The sequence below is a fragment of the Sinocyclocheilus anshuiensis genome, unplaced genomic scaffold, assembly GCF_001515605.1.
Source record: "Sinocyclocheilus anshuiensis isolate Anshui unplaced genomic scaffold, SAMN03320099.WGS_v1.1 scaffold479, whole genome shotgun sequence".
NCBI classification, from domain to species: domain Eukaryota; kingdom Metazoa; phylum Chordata; class Actinopteri; order Cypriniformes; family Cyprinidae; genus Sinocyclocheilus; species Sinocyclocheilus anshuiensis.
Window position 1 is genome coordinate 257,015 of NW_015551042.1, and position 16,770 is coordinate 273,784.

Below are 16,770 nucleotides of genomic sequence, written 5' to 3' on the forward strand. Positions count from 1 at the left end.
AAAAGTTGTGGGGGGGGGGGGGGCTAAAAAAATAATATATTATTTCATCTATAAAATGAATTTCCAGTTTCCAAACGAATCCATGTAATCTGCATCCGAACGAACCACCGAATGAAGCACATGAACAGAAAAACGTAGTGTTACGGATCGCGGAGACACCGAAGTGCTTTTTGGATCCAGAATCTCATTTTGATCTTTGGAAGTACAGTCGTAGATTAATATCGTAAGTGCTTCTTCGCTTTACCCATCAACTCTATACACTAGTTTATAAGCGTGTACCAATGCGGCATCTTAAAGCTGGTTAGTTTTATCGACGTTATTGCGAAGCCTGAGCCGGTGGCTTTAAATAAAGAATAAATACATGATTAAACATGACCAATGTGATGCACGACGGCGTACGAAGCGAACCGGACTAATGTATAAAAGCGCTATGCCATCTGCCGTCAGTAAGTCTTCATCTTTAGCAGGTCGGTCTTTCAAAAACACACACACGACATTCTTCATATAATGATATCACTACCATCATAGCAGCCTAAAGGTACAACAGGAAGCAAAATAAGGTGCTTGTAGCTTATATGAACCCAGGAGGGTCTCAAGACGCGAGGGAAGTCGCTGGCGTTTCTCATGCGGAGAGATTGTTAGCCAGCTCGATGAGCGCTAGTGCGCCGTGAAGACGCTCGCGCTGCTCTTGAAGACGTCTGCCGCCGCTCTTCTCTTCGTCCTGCTCCTCTTCTTCACCTTCATCAGACGGCAGGAAGTCCAGAGGGTCCTGCTGCTCCTGGTCCTCTATAGTGGTCTTACTCAGAGTCTTTGCTTTAGTCGGCGCGGGCGTCTGCTGCTCTCTCATCTGCCAGTATCTGACAACACAAACACTGTCACTCTGATGGACCTTCACGCTCATTAATGCACAACTAAAACAATAAAATGATAAATAAATACACACACATGCATGTACATATTTAAGAAAAATATGTTATGTTTCTATATTAAATAAGTATAATATAAATTATGTGAATATAAATATATACACGTAAATATTTTCAAAATATATACTGTATGCGTTTTTATATATACATAATAAATATACACAATATATACATATATTATATACATACCTGCAAACTCACAAGAGGTCAAAAAGGTGACAGTTTGGAATATGACCCTTGTTGGAGGGTCTGGGGGCATTCCCCACAGAAGAAAATTTTTGAGAGTTTAACATGTAAGTGAAGCGTTCTGGTGCCCTCTGACAAGAAAATAAAGGAAAAAGACAACATATGCTTCAAGTAAAAAAAAAGCACATTTATACCACAAACTTTTTGGACAGTGCAACTCTGTTGTCATCGGTGTTCATACTTCTCATTAGAGCTCACATTAGAGTGCGCATATTATCAACAAACTCGCTGAACTTTTCACTGCAGAGGAAACAGAAGCTGCATCTGAAGTGGCATTAGATGCATTTCAACAAACTCCATCTTTACACTGCAGAGGAAACAGAAGCTGCAGCTGAAGTGGCATTAGATGTATTTACACAGACTGCTTAATGAAGCTGAGGTGCATAAATGCATTTACACCACAACATTTCAAGTGCATAAATAATTTTATAAGATTAATGTTTTAAATATTTTTGAACATACAAGTTGTGTTGGGAAAATGCAATACTTTTAAATATGAAACCAAACCACCAGTAGATGACGGTAAAGGACTGTTTTAATGAGCGAGTCATTAGTCATTCATTCAAACGGCTGATTCGTTCAAAAACGAGGCACGTGACTACTATCTTTATGAATGGATTACTGAATCATTGACTCACTTGATTTGTTCAAAAACGTGGATTCATTCAGTATCGATTCTCGAAACACCGCTGTGTTGCTCAGAGACACAAAACAGTTCTGCTGTGGCTTTGATTGAAACGTCAGCGAACTTGAGCAAAAATAGTCAATATTGTTTTACAAATTACGAACTTTGTGTCTGTTTAACTCACAATTAAGAACTTCCACGCAGACGACGTGTGCCGTCAAAACGGACTGGCTGTGGGCTGTGAGATGAGGTGTGTTCGATTTGAAGCAGCAGCACGCAGACCGATCGGACATTAACAATATTGATTAAACAAAAAGCTCTTCGGATCTAGACGATTCACATAAATGACATTTTGATTCAAAACAGCGAATTTCGCCGAAAAGCGACTAGTTTGCAGGTATGTATATAAAAAAAAAACTTTTATTTTGGATGCGATTAATCGTTGCCCAGCACTAATAACAAAAAAACTAAGTATAAAACACTTCCAAGGAAACATTTCGCATTTTCATTTAGGTTAACTTGATGTGTTAAATAACTAAAAGTGAAAAAAAATTGTTTTATTGAAAAATAAACACTATATATAAATATGACAAAAACAGAAAAGTTACTATAAAGAAACACAATTTCTTTAGTACAAAAAATTTAATATAAAAAATATAAAAAAGCTAAATAAACAAATAAAATTAAAAAAATCTTAGAAAAAAAAAAAGACAAAAAACAATATTTCTTAAAGAAAAACAAAATTACTTAAATACTTAGTCCAAAACAAAACATTCAAAAAATTAACTTATTTAGTTTTAGTTGAACTATAAAATAACTAAAATGGAAATAAAATGATAAAAAAGATGTTCTGGGAAAATAAAGTATAGAAATATTTAAAGAAAAAACTTGAAAATGACAAAAACACAACATAACTTCAAAAAAACACAACTAAATTACTTTTTTTATTTTAGAAAAAAATAAAATATAAAAAAAACTTATTTTATCTTGTTGCCAAAGAAACATCTCTCCTCTCTCCTGATGTACTAATATAATTAAAACTTAAATAAAATGTAATTTTTTTTATTAAAAATTGAAAACTATATAGAATTACTTTAAAATTAAAGTATAAAAACTAAAATCAACTGAAATGATCAATATAAGCTATACTAGTATCTTAATGATACTACAATAACACTGGGCTGGAAAATAAACAAAAGTTTAAATCTCTTGTTTTGAACTCAAGCGTTTCAGATAAAAAGAGAAAATCAAAAGAGATTTTATTTGTGCTTTTATTATGTTTAAGTATTTGATTCACTGGATTATAACATAAAAGCACTACATGATTATGTGACCGAATGTCAGCAGAATATGATCATAACACACTATACTCATACTGTGATGCATGATATTGGTCATATATGTAAATGAGTGTGGGTGACGTGTTTCTTCAGCCCTCTTTTAATTAACAGGAAATAATCTGCCATGTTACACGATCAGCTGTTGTCCGTTAGCGTGGATAATTGCTTTTAACAGTTGTAGGGCTGTCAAAACAGCTAAAAAACTAAATTCTAATTTGTACTGAAATATGATCAATATTCGAATTATATTCTAATTTAAAATGCATAATTTCAGTAAGGGTCTCCTGAGGCCACAAGAGGGTGCATCGAGCAAAATATTACTAATGCATGTTTATACAAAGCAATAAAATAACATGACTATATGTTTAAAATAATGTTTATAAACCAACTATATTTTAATAAATTAAGTTGCTTTAACAACTATAAACAAAACGGCATCATGTATGTATGCATAGTTTAATACAAGGGAACGAAATCCAAATATCGTCCTATCCTAACAAACCATACATCAATGGAAAGCTTATTTATTCATCTTTCAGATGATGTATAAATCTCAATTTCACAAAAATTGACCCTTATGACTGGTTTTGAGGTCCAGGGTCACATATAACAATTTTTTTGACTGCAGAAATATGTTAATTCAGTACACACATTATCCCACCGGTTGTGACCGACCAATTTTTCACACACTTTCCCCCCAAAATGTTATTTGTTTATTTTAAAAGGTTACTAATGACACATCATTTAGATATTTTAATGTCTGGGAAAAAAAAAAGGGATTATAAAGCGGAGAGTTCCGGTGCTTGATTCTGATTGGCTGAGCCGCGTTCTAAGCTGTTGTAAATTACTTTACAAAGTAACATACATCTTTGTTTACGTCTGTGTGTTGCTCGGCAACCACTTTGTAGCAACCACAACTGTTTCTGAGGAGCTACATTGTTTGGTGGAAGAATACTGTTTTTATTAATATTATTACACTTTATTTGCTGTTTTATTTTGTGAAACTTTACTACGTATATGGAATAACCGTTTTATAAAAGCAATAAGCCCCGTGAAGCCGTGGTTTACAATGAATTTATAACAGCTAAGGGGGTTTTAGGGGGTCTAACAATGCTCCTTAGCTGTTATAAATTCATGGTAAACCACGGCTTCTTGCTTTATTAAACAGGTTAAATTCGACAAATATTCGAAATTTAGATTTTTTTTTTTTTTTGACAGCCCTTGGAGTGTGTGTTGATGTTTTACTCACTTCGCCAGCCATTCGGCCACAGCCTTGTTGTCGGCTCCCTGTGATTTCCCGGAGCCACCCGCGGGCTCCTCGCGCTTCAGCCGAGCGTATGGGTGTTTGGGACAGTGACGGTTAGCGTGCGTGAATCGGCTACTGCAACCTGAAACACACGAGGAGAAAAACAAAGCTTTGAAACACACATCAACAAACCAGTGTTACTGAGTATCACTGACTACGTTTACTGCTGTTTCAAATTTTTTTTTTATTACCTGTGATTCTTTTCTCATCTTTGATGAATAAAGAGTTAAAAAAAGAACACCATTTAAAATAGAAATCCTTTTTTAACAATACACTACAATTGAAGAGTTTGGGGTCAGTATCTTTTCTCTTTTTTTTTTTAAAATAAATTAATACTTTTATTCAACAACGATGTGTTAAATTAATAAAAAGTAATAGTAAAGACTTATATTGTTAGAAAAGATTTCTATTTTGAATAAACACTGTTCACAAGTTTTCATTCATCAATAAATCCTAAAAAAGCATCACCGATTTCCCCCCAAAATCCAAAAATGTCATTTTTAAAATTTGTATTAGTTTGCATGCATGTGAGCCTATGATCAAACAAGATGTTTATATTTATATATGATAGTTTTATAAATTTCCCCAAATTTCCAATGAATTCCCAAAAATTCCTGGCAAGTTTCAAACTTGGAATATTTCCAAAATTCCCCAGACGAAGTTCCCATGGAAACTTACCTGGAATGTTCCGCCCCTTTGCAACCCTATCTACTTGGACATCGGTAATCTAATTATTTACCTTATTCTGAATAAAACAATATTATGATTAAGGTGTTTACTAGGGGTGCTCCGATCAGGATTTTTGAGGCCGATCACAGAAAGCAGAATACGATCTTATTAAAGCCTTCTTTTTATCATGTAGAATTATTTATAGTGATGATCCAATCAAGATTTTTAGACATTTATTCAGAATTTGTATTAGTTTGCATGCATGTGAGCCTATGATCAAACAAGATGTTTATATTTATATATGATAGTTTTATAAATTTCCCCAAATTTCCAATGAATTCCCAAAAATTCCTGGCAAGTTTCAAACTTGGAATATTTCCAAAATTCCCCAGACGAAGTTCCCATGGAAACTTACCTGGAATGTTCCGCCCCTTTGCAACCCTATCTACTTGGACATCGGTAATCTAATTATTTACCTTATTCTGAATAAAACAATATTATGATTAAGGTGTTTACTAGGGGTGCTCCGATCAGGATTTTTGAGGCCGATCACAGAAAGCAGAATACGATCTTATTAAAGCCTTCTTTTTATCATGTAGAATTATTTATAGTGATGATCCAATCAAGATTTTTAGACATTTATTCAGGGCCTGAATTTCATTTTTGAAAATTAATTCCCCTCTTAGGTGACTCTTGTGAGAGGGGATGTTTTATTTGAGGGGGGCATTTTTTAGACAGTTTTTCTCACCTAAATGTTTGATCATGCAGTGCATTTTTGTTTTGACAATCGTGTAATTGTTGCACAATAGCTTACACACACCGCAAGCCTGATTTCGTGAGCTGTATGTGAGGCGGCCTTTTAACATTTATCCATTATTCTGATTTCAAATCCAAACATTGTCACTGAAAATGCTTTTTTAGCATTGATTCTTTTTTTTTTCTTTTTACAGTACACTAATACAAATTTTCATAGACGTGTTTAAATGCAATAAATATAAGCAACACATTATTCAATGCTTTTTACTTTTGCATTTACTTCTAGATTGATACATTAAGTTGCTCAAGCAAGTGGCAAAACATTTAATTAATAATTAATAATAATAATAATAATTTATGCATTTAGCAGACGCTTTTATCCAAAGCGACTTACAGTGCATTCAGGCTATACATTTTTTACCAGTATGTAAAAATGATTTAACTACTTTTCTTACATTGACATTTTCTTACATACATTATACCATTGACAGAAACAGTCAGCTCTACTGCCTTTTTTTTGCATTTACATCTTTATTACAGCATTCCTGCGGTTCATAAAGAACTTTGTTTTCCTACCTCCACGAGTGCCATCTATTATTGCCTTGTTTATCTAAAAGTGCTCTTTTCCTTTAAACCTAGCCAGAAAGCCATAGCCTGTGTTGACTGTGAAACACAGTAGACTTTAATTATATGCATTTATGGTGTAATTACTACATTTTTGTGTCAATCTATGTTCATATTTACCACAATAAAGAGTATCGAGCATGACTTTAGTCAAAAGTCTCTGTTTACATGGTAGATTCTTAATCAGAGTATTATTGTCTTAATCGTGTTAAAATCTGAATATTGTTGTCCTTGTAAATGTACTCACTGACATACTATTATAGCGTTTGCTCAGTTTGAATTAGATTTTATTTTTATGTTTTTATTATTTTAAGTATTTTTTTGCGTGTGTTTTGTCATTTTTGTTAGCTTTTGAATGTCTGTATAGTTTTTATTATCTTTTCCCCCGTTAGTTTTAGTTATTTTGGTACTTCAAGTAAAAAAAAAAAAAAAAAGAGAAATGTTTAAATTTATTAGTGCTGTAAAACGATTCATCACGATTAATCGCATTCAAAATAAAAGTTTTTGTTTACATAATATATGTGTGTGTACTATGTATATTTATTATGTATATAGAAATACACACACATACAGTAGATATTTTGAAAATATTGACATCTATATATTTATATTCACATAATTTATATTACATATAAATAGATTTAATATATAAACAACATTTTTATTGAATATATATACATGCATGTCATATATAAATGCACACATATTATGTAAACAAAAACTTTTACTTTGCATGCGATTAATCGTGATTAATCTTTAACAGCACTAAAATTTATATATTACTTTTATTTAAAAAAATACAATTACTTTTAACTTTAATGATCCTGACAAGTGTGGATGACACAATGGTGAAATTCAATTCAATTAAATTAAATTAAATTTAAGTTTATTTGTATAGCGCTTTTCACAATGAAAAATCGTTGCAAAGCAGCTTTACAGAAAATTAAAGTTTCTACATTATATTTAGTAATAGCTTATCAGTGGTGACTATCTCAATAATATAAAACACACAATGAAACCGATGCATTAAATTAACACTTAACACATTTAAGCAGAAAAACTTACATTTATTTATTTAGACCAACACCAAGTGGAATAACCATGTTTGTTAAAGGAGACCTATTATGCCCCTTTTACAAGATGTATTATAAATCTCAAGTGTCCCCAGACCGTGTCTGTGAAATTTCAGCTCAAAATACTCCACAGATAATTTATTATATCATTTAGAAAATGCCTATTTTGAGTGGAAGCAGAAAAAAAGCTGTTTTTGTGCGTGTCTCTTTAAATGCAAATGAGCTGCTGCTCCCCGCCCCCTTTCCCAGAACAGGACTGTGCAATTTTAGCTCGTATCTCAGATCTCTGACAAAAAACATCTGTTTGGTTTTGATTATCATGTATATTGCACTGAAATCACGTGTTGTAAAGCCATTATCAGTTTAAATTTCTGATATACATTTTTTGAGTACTAAAAGTTCTCTTTCACACACAAGTTTATGTTAATAAGTTACAAAAACACAGTCGGTTATGTCTGTGAAGTTAAACAGCTGGGAAAGAAATCGAATGTCTACATTAGATAGGTGTATTAAGTGACGGCAGCATAATATACAGTACCTCTGTTTGGGTCTACGTTGTTAACATGACCCAAACAATAAAATAAAAGCAGAAAATCACTCACTGCTCCCAACTGAACAACTTCTATAGCTCTAATATGAAGACATTTCTTACTTGAATGCTGCTTTTAAATGCTCTGGCGTGAAGATAAACATGGCAGGGGCGGGGTCTCGGCTAACACAGCTGTGTCAATCAACTATCGTGGGCGGGGCTTGTAAAGTGTGATGTCACACTTTATGGATTCTGTGATCAGTAAGCTCTGAGACACTGCTCATGATTTATAGAGATTAAAAAAAACGAGCGGGTGGATTTTTATCATTATAGGGTGGTTGTGTACACGCACTGCTAACACACATTTATGTTCAAACAACATGTAAACGTGAATTTTGCATAATAGGTGCCCTTTAAGGGCCGCCTGCTGGCAGAGAGTGAATCTGCGTCTCATTCAGCTTTGCTGTTTCATGCAGATATTTTTTATGCATAGTTTCACAAAACTGAAGTCAAACCATTGTTTTTGCCTCAAATTTCGAAATGATATAATCTAATTTAGATGAAAAACTGCTCATGTTGCATGTATGCAGCATCTTTGTTTGGATCATGATTAAAATGCAATGGTTGCCTCTAATTTTAAAAGGAAAGAGCACAGGCAAAGCCTTAGTTTGTTTATGTGAAGAGATTTATTTTATTTGTGTTACTTATTTATTTGATTTGGGGTCAGAGCAACTTTTTTTAAACTGACGAACAATAAAAACATTGACAGCCAATCAGAATTAATCTGAACATTTAAAGCAGATGACAAATGCATTGCTTTATAATAAACAAAAAGTTAGCGTGCATTGGTGTGGATGCTAATATAGTTATCATTAGGGCTGGGTGATATGGCAATTTTTTTTTTACTATTTTTAACTAGTCAAATAAAAAATGTAACTATTCATATATTATTATTACTATTCAAAACCGTGATTCCTTGATTTATGAAAAATAAAATTGTGGCAAAACATTAAATTCTAAATTAACCGATAAAATCGGAAAAATCGATAAAAAAAATTAAATCGTGGCAAAACATTAAATTCTAAATTAAACGATAAAATTGGAAAAATGTATAAAAAAATTAAATTGTGGCAAAAAATTAAATTCTAAATTAACCGATAAAATCGGAAAAATCGCGTTGATTGGCAGCTAAATCACTAGAGTGAACACTAGAGAAACTAGTTCATACTACCTGTGTTTGTAATGCGGTTTAGTGAAAGCAGTAGGGTTGGGTATCGTTTGAATTTTATAGATTCCGATTCTTATCGATTCCTAGTTTCGATTCCAATAAGATAAAAAAAATCCCAAAAAAGCCTACAAAACACTTAGTTAGGCCTACAAGAGGAACTTTTGCCTATGCTTTAAAAAAATACCACAGCAAAAACAATTATAGACTATAAATTTCAAATATTAAAGTGTTAAAAACAAGTAATCAGTCAGTAATAAAATAGGAACAAACAAATCAATTAGCAATAGCATAAATAAATACAACTGAACCCAATTTCAGGTACAGAAACAATAATTAAAGTTTAAAAACACTGCATAATGTAGATTATTAATTAAATTTATTCAAGATATTCAGTCAAGATGAGTGAATGATTTTTTGTTCTTCGATTAACATTAACGACAGGCAGTGCGTTTATTAGGCTGCCGTCTCTTCAACACCGAATGCACGCAGATCTAAAAATACTGTACACGTGTTTTCGTTCTCATCTGTTTACGTCCACTTAAGACAAAAAACAGCTGTGTTTATGATGATATACTGACATAGTTTTCTGCATACTGGTCAATAAATGTGACCCTGGAGCACAAAACCAGTCATAAGGGTAAATTTCTCGAAATTGACATTAATACATCATCTAATAGTTGAATAAATAATCTTTCCATTGATGTATGGTTTGTTAGGATCGGACAATATTTGAAAATCTGGAATCTGAGGGTGCAAAAAAATCTAAATATTGAGAAAATCATCTTTAAAGTTGTCCAAATGAAGTTCTTAGCAATGCATATTACTAATCAATTAAGTTTTGATATATTTACGGTAGGAAATTTACTAAATATCTTCATGGAACATGATCTTTACTTAATATCCTAATGAATTTTGGCATAAAAGAGAAATGTATAATTTTGACCCATACAATGTATTGTTGGCTATTGCTACAAATATACCCCAGCGACTTAACACTGCTTTTGTGCTCCAGGGTCACATATATGAAAGAAGTCAGTTCCAGCTCGGAACAACCTTTTCTGCAGTGGAAATGCACGGAACGGTTCGAGAACAAACACAAGTTGGGATTCGCTAAGCAGAATCGAAATGCACGCGTCTTATTGAAAACCCGGTTCTTGGCACCGGGTTCTCGATACCCAACCCTAGAAAGCAGTGAATGCTAACGCTCACCTTTCTCCGAACAGACGAAGGGTTTTTCTCCGGTGTGGAGGCGCTGATGGGTCTTCAGCTGTACGCTCTGGACGAACGCTTTCCCGCAGTCCGGATAATCGCACAAGTACGGTCTTTCACCTGAGACGAGAAGAGGAACATTAGCGCTCTCGTTCTGATGTCTGAACACAAATACGGCTCACTGTGGCGGCGCTGACCCGTGTGCGTGCGTTTGTGCGCCTGTAGAGATTTCTCGCGGGGAAAGACGCGGTTGCAGATGTTGCAGCGGATGCGGCTCGTGGAGTTCTCGCCCTCGTTGATCAGCTCTCGGACGGCGTCTGCCCGCGGGCGTCCGCGCCGAATGCCATCCTGAAATAAGACAGCAGGAACATGTATGTTAGACAGAATGATACATATGTGGCCCTGCAGTACAAAAGCAGTGTTAAGTCGCCGGGGTATATTTGTAGCAATAGCCAACAATACATTGTATGGGTCAAAATTATTCTCTTTTATGCCAAAAATCATTAGGATATTAAGTAAAGATCATGTTCCATGAAGATATTTTGTAAATGTCCTACCGTAAATATATCAAAACTTAATTTTTGATTAGTAATATGCATTGCTAAGAACTTAATTTGAACAACTTTAAAGATGATTTTCTCAATATTTGGATTTTTTTGCACCCTCAGATTCCAGATTTTCAAATATTGTCCGATCCTAACAAACCATACATTAATGGAAAGATTATTTATTCATCTTTTTCAGCCACACTGAACTGATCTGAATAACGACACTATTGTCTTTTTAAGAGCTGCTTTACAACTGAAATTCAGTTTGTTTTCATTATTGATGCATTTTGCAACATTAATACTGTTATTTTCTTTCTTGTTTGATACTGTGAAGCTGCTTTGAAACAATCTGTATTGTAAAATAATGGCTTTACTTATTGCAAGAGAATAATAATTATAAACTGTATTTTTATAGCGCCATTAAAAGTTGCATCTCAAAGCATATTACAAAAAGTAAAAATACATTGGAATACAAAATAAATAAATAAAATGAAATAATACTGAAAACACACCAAAACAGAAAAATGGACTTTGACAATGAAACACTTCATAAAAGGTAATATTTTATTAATACAAAACAGTGGCACATATTAAATATAAATAATGATCCAATAATGTTATACATAAAGTGCCATATGTAATAAACAAATAAAACATTGTAATTACATAATAATAGCATATTAAAACACCACATATTTATGGTTACTTTATTTTAAGGTGTCCTATAGTTAGTGTAGTTATACATTTAAGTACCGAGTAATATAATGAACTACATGTACTTACTATATGGTTAGGATTAGTGTTTGGCTTAGGGTTACTTGCATGTAATTATGCTATGCATTATTAATTGTTATTATAATAGTAAGTACATGTAACGTGTAACAAGAACACCTTAAAATAAAAAGTGTTAACACATACTAATATAACACCACGATAATATCTAATTCTACGTCATATGGATAGTGACATGCCATAATTACGTAAATATTATATATTTATTTATAATTTTACGGCAAACTCAAAAATAAAACTTTTAAAATAATATTAATAATAATACTTAAATGACTAGTATACAATAATTTACCAATATTAACAAAAGTAAATAAAAATAACAATTATATGCAATCTTTCAAACTGATACTTGATAATAATAATAAAAAAAGTTACATTTTCCAACGGAAAAACTTTTAAGAAATGTCTATTAGTGTACGTTTTGAGTAAACACTCTAACAAAATACGTTTTACAGTCAAGGAAACGTGTAAATATTATCGCGTTAACAGTCGTTTTGAGGTAAGTGGAGTTTTCTAGAAGCATAATCGTTAACATTTTGGCGCGCACGTCTGACGTCACGCCTAACTTCCAAGGAGGAGAATTTAAATCCCGTTCAAAGCGCGCCTTTTACAGTTGGCGTGTTAATGTAACGGTTATAATATACGCGCTAAACCGGACTGAACCTCAAAATCACGTCGCTTAGCAATAATACGTGCTAATAAAGATATAATAGTGCACTTGTGTTATATAGTATGCATTACTAGTACAGTATAGCGATTTAGTTTGACTCTCACCTTGAGGTGTTCATCTGATTCGGCGGGAGAGCCGCTGTTTCGGGTCGGCGAGGCGGTTCCGCTGCCAGATCCGGGGCTCAGAGTCACATTGTGCGCGTTTTCACCCCAGCGCCACGGATACACCATGAAGTCGCTGAATCCGGGGCTGGTGGGCATCAGAGAGTCCGCCGCTTTCGGTTTGATGGGAGTCGTCTTGATCACGGACACCAGGACTCTTTTCGGCGAGTCGTTACAAAATATCACTTGATGCTTGCTGTCAGCCATCGCAAATAACGTTCAGTTAAAATTAAGCTTAGTTAAAAATGTGAAAGTGTAAATAAGTGCAGTTGGAGGAATATCCCGCCGTTAACGTGCCACCGTTATTCGCTGTGTTATAAAGTCAGTCATTCCCAGCGTATCGCTGTTCCAGAACGCGGCGCCTGTGGTTCCGTTGTTATCCAGCGCTCACTGGCAGGAGTTGCTACGGTGATCCGAACTCACTCGGTAGTTTCCCGCGTTGGAAATCGCGCCCGAGCGCGGCGCCCAGCCAATCAGCGAAGAGGAGGTTACGGCGCTGGCGCCGTGCGCAGAGAACGAACCAATGGCAGACGCCGTGACCTTCGCGCAGCCAATCACAGATCGCGAATCGTGCCTTGACGCCGCGACACTTTTTAAATATGGCAGCGCGCGCTCTTTCTGACGGACGCAACGGTTGTCCAATCACATGGCTCGTTGTTTACTGTACGGCAGTGTTGCCAAGTCTGCGGGTTTCCCGCGGAATTGGGCTACTTTAACACTGTTGCTGCCGCGTGTTTAAGCGACCCCAATAACGTGATATTTAGCCCCTATAATGCGAATTTTACCAGGGGAACCCGCCAAACCCGCCGTGTATTTTACCCTCCTGAACGCGATTTTAATTTTTTTAACCGGAGGACCCCCCCCCACCTCGAAACGCAAGCGGGCGGGTTTTGTTGTGTAAACCTGGCAACCCTGCTGTACAGTTCGCTCGCGTTGTTTCCTGCAGTTTAACGTCTCCCGCGCATAATGTTTACATCGATTTAAAGGGAAAGGCGGGCGGTGACGGTGGCGCGAAAGTTACGTAATCAAACCGCCTTTTGTTTCATTGTGTTTTGGCAGCTGTCGCCACACAGCAAACGCTAAGCACGAAAACCCTTTAATTATTTGATTCTTTTTAAGATAAAAGCCTCCCGCGTGAAACAGCTGCTGCATTTCTTTCAGCATCTTGAGTTCAAAATAGAATTTTTAAATTGTTCCCAAGACTTTAGAATCATTTCCACATTTCACACAGTCGTGTCCGTTTTAAATAATTTAATTTTGTTTAATTTTTAATGTGTGCTATTTATGAACGATTCTTTTTTTCAGGAAATAAAGGATAAAAGAGTCAATCATTAAACCCATATTTGTTATTTCGTATAGAATTGCAATTCTTTTTGGGAGACATGCATGCTTACATTTTCTGTAAGAATTGAAATTAATTGCCATAAGAGCTGCAGACACCACAGACATCAAGCCCCACCCAATATTCATATTACAGGTCAACTAAACCACAAATTATACAGTTTTAGACTATTTTTAAACTATAAACATGTGTCCCACAACCCGGAAGTAACTTTTACATGTGTTTGTGATTGCTGGATAAGTATTTTTAAACATAATTTTGGAGATTGCAGTCAAAGCAATTTCTAGTCAAATAAGTTTATTAGTTGAGCTTAACCGGAACAATTATGCTTTACTTATTTTTGAAAAAAATCTTGAAAAAATAATAAATTGTTTTATGTTTTAGTAGTTCATATGCTATTGTTTTCTTTACTAGTTATGGTTTTATTAACATATTTCAGTTTAGTTATTTTAGTACAAGTTAACCTAAATGAAAATGATAAATATTTAAATAAAGGATTGTGTTTTTATTAATATTTTGAATCATTTTTGTTGTTTTCAGTTTTAATTTTAATTAAATCAGTTATAATTTTACAAATTTTGTTGCGTTTATAATTTTTTAGAAGTTCATATGCTATTGTTTTCTTTACTAGTATATATGGTTTTATTAACTTAGTTTTATTTTTAGTTCTTTTAGACATCAAGCTAACCTAAATAACTTATACATATTTAAATAAAGGATTTTGATTGAGTTAAATTATTATTTTCTTTCTAAATGTGAATAAACAGAAATATATAATGTTCATTCAACAACTACATTTGCAATAGCAGAAAGGATTTATTAAAAGGGATTTGACTCAAATCCTTTCCTATCATATATATATATATATACGTACACACGTGAAATAATCATGATTTAAATTTGCTCATCAAACTAAAGGTATGCGGTATTTACAGTAAAAATAAAAAAACAGTCCTTTTAGTCTATGACAGTCATGATTAGCACAGTATGATTCACATTCGGTCATATTTCTGTAAGTATTAATAAAGTACTAGATACAGTATTAAAAAAAAAACAATATTACAGATTTAGTAACAATGCATAATGGCAAAGGCATGATATTTACAATGGCATAAAAAGTCAAACTTCACATACGCTTTAAAAATAAATTCATTGCTTTCTCTTGATCAAATAAAAATGCTTAACATCTGCTGATTTCCCAATAAACACTTTGAATATGGTTTATAGTAGATGACTTGGACAAAGCCATGAAGAAGTAAGACTCGAGTGATATATCAGTGCAGGGATGTTGGTCTTTTCAGCGCAGCAGAGGAGCTCGAGCTTTGGAGATGGAGTTACTGTAAAACAACAAATACATTACAGACCAAACCCATACGAGCAGAACGCCGAGCAGCACTCGTGCACATGCTCTAAACTCAGACGGATGCTGAGAAACGCTTTATAATTACAAAGCAGAAGGAAGTTAAAGGAGGAAATCTGATACCATGGTCTCTGAAAGCGCACCGATGGCATTGTGTGAAGCGCTTTCCTTCTTCGGGACAGAGATAGTCTATTACAGGTAAAGTTTGGTGAAAAGATAAAAACCCGTTAAAACTAATCTCTGATCCGGTTACGGTTTCAGAATAGAGGCACGTTCACAGCTGGCATTCACACGTCTCATTTGTTAATGCTTTTTTAAGAAGTCTCTTCTGCTCACCAAGGATGCATTTATTTGATCCAAAATACAGTAAGAATTTAAAATAGCATCTGTTAAACTAATTTATTTCTGTATTTTCAGCATCATTACTCCAGTCTTCAGTGTCACATGATCTTCAGAAATCATAATAATATGCTGATTTGCTGCTCAAGAAACATTTCTGATTATTATCAATGTTGAAAACAGTCGTGCTGCACGATGTTTATGTGGAAACCGTGATACACTGCCTTTCAAAAGATCTTTTATTAATCAAGAATGCATTCAATTTAATCGAACACGACATTTATAATGTTACAAATGATTTCCATTTCAAAGAAATGCTGTTCTTCTGAACTTTCTATTCATGAAAGAATCCTGAAAAATAAAATGTATCAGTTTCCACAAAATTATCGTGCAGCACAGCTGTGTTCAACATTGATAATAATCAGAAATGTTTCTTGAGCAGCAGATCAGCATATTAGAATGATTTCTGAAGATCATGTGACACTGAAGACTGGAGTAATGATGCTGAAAATACAGCTGCGCATCACAGAAATAAATTACAGCTTAACAGATATTCACATAGAAAACAGCTGTTTTAATATTTCCGATTTTTTCCATATTTTTGATTAAATAAATGCAGCTTGGGTGAACATTAAAATGGTAATCATTCCAATCTTCTATGCTGAAACTAGGATTTTCAACTTTGCATTGGAATGCAGCTTTAAAGGCATCCTATTATGCTCTTTTACAAAGTCTTGATTTTGTTTTGGGGGGTACTAGAACAGGCTCTCATACTAGGTTGTTCGAAAAACACATTATTTTTCACTTATTTTACATTATTACAACACCTCTCTCCCCAGTCTGGCATGAACGGCTCGCTGTGATTGGCCAGTGTGTGTTTTGATCGGTTAGCTGGGCCAGTGTGTGCAGTGATCGGTTAGCTGGGCCAGCTGGGCCAGTGATTGGTTAGCTGGGCCAGTGTGTGCTGTGATGGCCCGCCTTCTGAAATATGAAATGTGCTGTGATTGGTTAGCTGGGCCAGTGTGTG

The 16,770-nt window shown here is 34.3% G+C and overlaps 2 protein-coding genes across 4 annotated transcripts in view; both read right to left on the bottom strand.

Moving 5' to 3' along the window:
- Positions 1-494: 494 nt before the first annotated feature.
- Positions 495-13,273, bottom strand: LOC107661526 (zinc finger protein 367). Its single transcript, XM_016451155.1, has 5 exons — positions 12,646-13,273; positions 10,729-10,879; positions 10,532-10,651; positions 4,387-4,525; positions 495-857 (listed from the first exon to the last, which is right to left on the bottom strand). The coding sequence occupies exons 1-5, from the start codon at positions 12,907-12,909 to the stop codon at positions 623-625; spliced, it is 909 nt and encodes a 302-aa protein (XP_016306641.1). The 5' UTR covers positions 12,910-13,273; the 3' UTR covers positions 495-622.
- A 1,578-nt stretch (positions 13,274-14,851) lies between these two features.
- The window catches only part of LOC107661524 (dual specificity protein phosphatase CDC14A-like), a 39,072-nt gene continuing 37,153 nt past the window's right edge, over positions 14,852-16,770 (bottom strand). Inside the window, exon 16 of one of the 3 annotated variants that reach the window (XM_016451150.1) lies at positions 14,852-15,381. In XM_016451150.1, coding sequence (XP_016306636.1) covers positions 15,379-15,381 — 3 coding nt within the window. In that variant the 3' untranslated portion in view covers positions 14,852-15,378. The remainder of the gene's footprint in view (positions 15,382-16,770) is intronic. The other 2 variants (XM_016451149.1, XM_016451152.1) reach the window with 2 other exon arrangements.